The 4,634-nt window shown below is 24.4% G+C and overlaps 1 protein-coding gene across 1 annotated transcript; it reads left to right on the forward strand.

The window, feature by feature from the left end:
- Positions 1-336: 336 nt before the first annotated feature.
- Positions 337-4,177, forward strand: LOAG_17657 (hypothetical protein; the record flags this gene model as incomplete). The annotated part of the gene is made up of 5 exons (XM_020450319.1): positions 337-1,668; positions 1,707-1,775; positions 2,779-2,818; positions 3,337-3,408; positions 3,858-4,177. 5 exons carry the CDS (start codon positions 337-339, stop codon positions 4,175-4,177), a joined length of 1,833 nt encoding a protein of 610 aa, XP_020306014.1.
- Between the last annotated feature and the right edge of the window lie 457 nt (positions 4,178-4,634).

Below are 4,634 nucleotides of genomic sequence, written 5' to 3' on the forward strand. Positions count from 1 at the left end.
ATTTAAGTTAATGAAAAAATTCTTAAATTAAGATAATTTAAATTGAATTTATAAATGTATCATAAAATTTAGCAATTTTTCAAGTTCCCTTTTTAAGTAAATTTAAATATTTTTAGGTGTTTTTTTTAAATAATTTAATTTCCTGATGATTCATCGGTTTTTTTTTTTTTTGTGATAGTAAAACTGATTAATGATTTGTTGATATTTCCATAAATAGTTGATAGCTTATGGATACTGTTAGTTAGCTTATTTCCGTTTTTCTTTTTTTTTCCAGGCTGGAAGAAAATTAAAGTTTGAAATTGATTGAATGAATTTCTTCAAAAAAATTTATTATCAATGAAGCGTTATCAGTTACTGTTATTGTCTAATCATATTTTACGAATATTTTTTCTATTTCATATACTAAATGTAACTATCAAGACAATTAAAGCAGAAGATATTCATGACTCATCTGCTGATATTACGATCAGTATTGATAATTTTGGAAATCAAAGTTTAGAAAATCATGATAATTATCATCAATCAGTGGATACTGTAGCAAAAAATGGAGCATCAAAAAAAGTGGAAGATTTAATCATTGATGAAGGTTTTATTTTAACAACACTTAAACAACAACAACGACAACGAGAACGAGAACGATTACAACAACAACAACGACAACGAGAACGAGAACGATTACAGCAACAACAACAACGACAACAACAACAACAACAACAAAGTGACGGGAAAAAAGGAATAAACATCAGAGGAAACTCTGCTACTATTGCTACTACAAGTGTAAATGACGCTGGTGATAGCAAGCGACAACAAAATTTGTCATTTGATGAAACAAATTTTGTAGATTTTGCATTAATCTATCCCACAAACAATACTATAAACAAGGAATTTTCATCAGCAATTCATCCGATATCAAATAAGAATCTTTCCTTATCACTAATTAATCAATCGATTCTTAATGATAAAAGTAGTAATAATAGTCGTAGCAGTAGTAGTAGTAGCGAATGGAAATTTTTAAAACAAAGAAGGAATAATCTAAACAATGGTTACAATAATCGAAAAAAACGTTGGACAGATGTTGCTACAACTGATAAGGATGGAATTAATGAGATAATTAAAACATTATCATCGACAAGTTATGATTCACCAACGATTGCTTCCAATGAAATTTTTACATCACAAGATTATCAAATTCATGATGTTGATGATGATCGTGGTAATACTGAACATAATCGTTTTCGAATACCGGTTGAAAATATTGTTATTGTTGGTGGTGATGGTGATGATGATGATGATGATGATGGTGATGATGATGATGATAGTGATGGTGATAATATTATTAATCGAAATAATAATAATGAAATTTCCAAAACTACAACATTTGAAGAAATTGAAACAACCGATAGTTATGAACAGATGAGTTCAATTGAAGAAAATGATAAAGATGATGAAAATGCGCAAATGGGAATTGTTCGAATAGCGCCAGAAGTATTACCAGAAGGAAGTATAGGATATATGAATATTGAATATGGAACAAAAATTAAACCAACAGTACATTTTTTGGATGTAAAAACCGATGAAACGATACGAAAAATGGAAATGGACGATAATTTAGAAACAGATATGATTGAGGGAAAAAAACAAATGCTACAAAAAGATGAAATAGATTTGGTGAGAATTATTTAAAATTTCAAAAAAAAAACTTCTAGGGAACAATTCAAGAGATGAGAATTTCGGATGATCCAAATGATGCTGCAATTGCATGCGATGATGAAACTGTAAGTTAAATTTTTTTTTTTAAATTAATTATTCAAATTATAATGAGGATAAGGATTGGTATTGTTTAGTTTGGTTTAGTTTTTTTTTTGGTTTAAATTTAGGTCAAATTTCAACCTCTTCGATCTTGATTTAAAAAAAAAAATCAAACTTTGCCTTTTCATTAATTTTATATGCAAAAAATTTTAGAATAAAATTCCGGAAAAAAAAATTCTGTAAAAAAAGAATTTTATAAAAAATTGAAAAAAATTTCCATAAAATTTTTGCATTTTAAATTTCTTTGAATTTTTTCATATTTTAATTTCCTCAAGTTTTTGCATTTTAATTTTTTTAATATTTTTAATTTTCTCAAATATTCTCAATTTATTATGGATTTTTTAAATTCAAAAGAAAAATCGATTCTTTTCTATCAAATATATTTTTGAAAAAATTTTCCCAATAATTAGAAAAACAAAAAAAGAATAGAATTTGAAATTTTTACAAGGTAAAGAGAATGTATCAAATTAGCTAATTAAATTAATTAGGTAATTAATTGTTTAAATGATCTTTTGCTTTTTTGAATTTAGTGGAAAAGGCGAAAAATGAAGTCGCTGAAGGTAAAAATTTGTTTGTTTTATTATTATTATTCAGTTCCTTCATTTTTATAATTGATATTTTGTGTAAATATTGTTGTTTATTTGTGCATATAATTTTTTCATTTTCATTTTTTAATTATTAAATTAATTTTTTTTTTAGTGATTGTAAACAAAAATTTTTTTTCTTTGCATGTTGTGAAAATTCGGAAAAATTTTGAACAAAAAAAAAAAATTGTTGTTTTATTTCAGATGAAGTATTCGTTAATATTTGTAATCATCATGCTAATTAATTAATTCGTTAATTGAATTAGGAAACAAACAATAAATGCTACAATATTTGCATATGTGAATTTATTTGAATTTTATCCTTTTTTTTTTCAAAATTCTAAACTTAAAAATTAATTCATTAAGTAAAAGGATGTATTTTCAGGAAGGTAGTGGTGTGCAGGAAGAAGAATTTCAGGAATACGGTTTGTTTTCATCATTTCCGATTTTGATAGAATTATTGAAACTTCCTGTTATTTGATCGTTTTGAACAAAAATTTCGGAAAGAATAATGAAAATTCGGAATAAATGCATAATAACTTTTAGATACAAATCGTCAATTTTAATGTATTTTCAAAAAATTTTTTCACAATTTAGATTTTGTATCTAATATTACTTATTCTAAATTTTTCCGGTCTTTTTTTTTCCTGCAATATTACAAATTTATTGCGCACTTATCAATTTTAATATTTCTTATCAATTTATCAAATTTTAAGTTTATAACTTATCAATTTGTCAATTTTAATATTTCACTTATAACTTATCAACTTATCAATTTTAATATTTCATTTATAGCTTATCAACTTGTCAATTCTAATGTTTCATTTGTAACCTATCAACTTATTAATTTTAATGTTTCATTTATATAGTAATCAGTTGTAACTATACGTTGACCTTCTTGACCTTTCAGAGACATTAATTTTATGTTGTAAAATTTTTGTAGGAAAATTGGATATGACAACAAGCACAGAATCACAGCAATCTTCTATGCATATATCTTCAGATTATCTACGTGGTATGTTAAATGAAATAAAATTTTGCTTTATTTAATCCTTATTATCAATCTTGCCGCTTAATTAGTTTTTTTTCTTTAATTAATCACTTAATTAGAATCCATTCAAACTTCCATACCATAAAAGATTTAAATTATACACGTGTAAATTTCATAATTGAAAATGATTCATGCATAAATTTTAAAAAAAGACAGATAAGAATTAAACTTTCGTTGCTTTTCTTTTCTTTTTTTTTTTACTTGTAATAAATTTCGAAATTATCATATTACTTGAAATCTATAAATTACAATTTAAATTTTAAGAAAAAAAGAGGTAAATTTTTGTTTCAAATTTTTTTTTTTAAATTTAAATTTTCATTATAAAATTAAAAATTTTTTAATAAATTTCAAAATTATCATACTTCTTGAAATCTTTTTCTTTTTTTTTTCTGTATAGTAGTAATAATTTTCAGATGATCACAATCCTTCCTCTTCTCATTCCTCTTCTTCATCATCTTCTCCTTCTTCATATACTATTCACAATGATCAGTTTATTATTGGCAAATATACAGATAGTTTAATTTTACCCGCCTATGAAACTGCTATTACGGAACGTATAATTCCGGTTATTCCAATATTGGAAAAAGTTCAATTATTGGAAACAATATCAGCAAAAAATAACGAATTTCCGGAAAACCGCGGTCATCGTACCGGTGGTTTGACTTTTGTAGAAGGGTCATGCAATAGAATGAATGATATTAGATGCGAACGCATGCTCGCTGTATTATTTTAATGTTTTTCTTTTTTTTTTTTTTTTCTTTAGTAGTTGCTTATTGTGATTGATAATATGAATTTCACATAAACTTTTTTTCAGAAATGATAAATTAATTTAACCAAAATTAATTACTTAATTACTCGTTTATACTTATATTATTATATTTTCACTTATTGTACATATATGATAACAAATATGGAAATAATTTACTAAATATTTATGCATATATAATTGCTTAGTTTTTTATCAATTAATGATTGCTAAAATAAATTAAATCACATTAAATAATTAAATATATTTGTCAAATAATTAAATTATAATGAATGAACGAAATCGAGTTACTTTAACTTCTGTTGCAATGATTTTTGAAATTTTAGCAACATTTAAATTTTGCATCCTGTATTGTCTTAATTTTAGTAGTACTAAGATTATATTGTTTGCTGATTCCTGTGGTACCAGGCTAATATATAACTGG

This window comes from Loa loa (assembly GCF_000183805.2).
Source record: "Loa loa unplaced genomic scaffold supercont3.109, whole genome shotgun sequence".
Taxonomy (NCBI): domain Eukaryota; kingdom Metazoa; phylum Nematoda; class Chromadorea; order Rhabditida; family Onchocercidae; genus Loa; species Loa loa.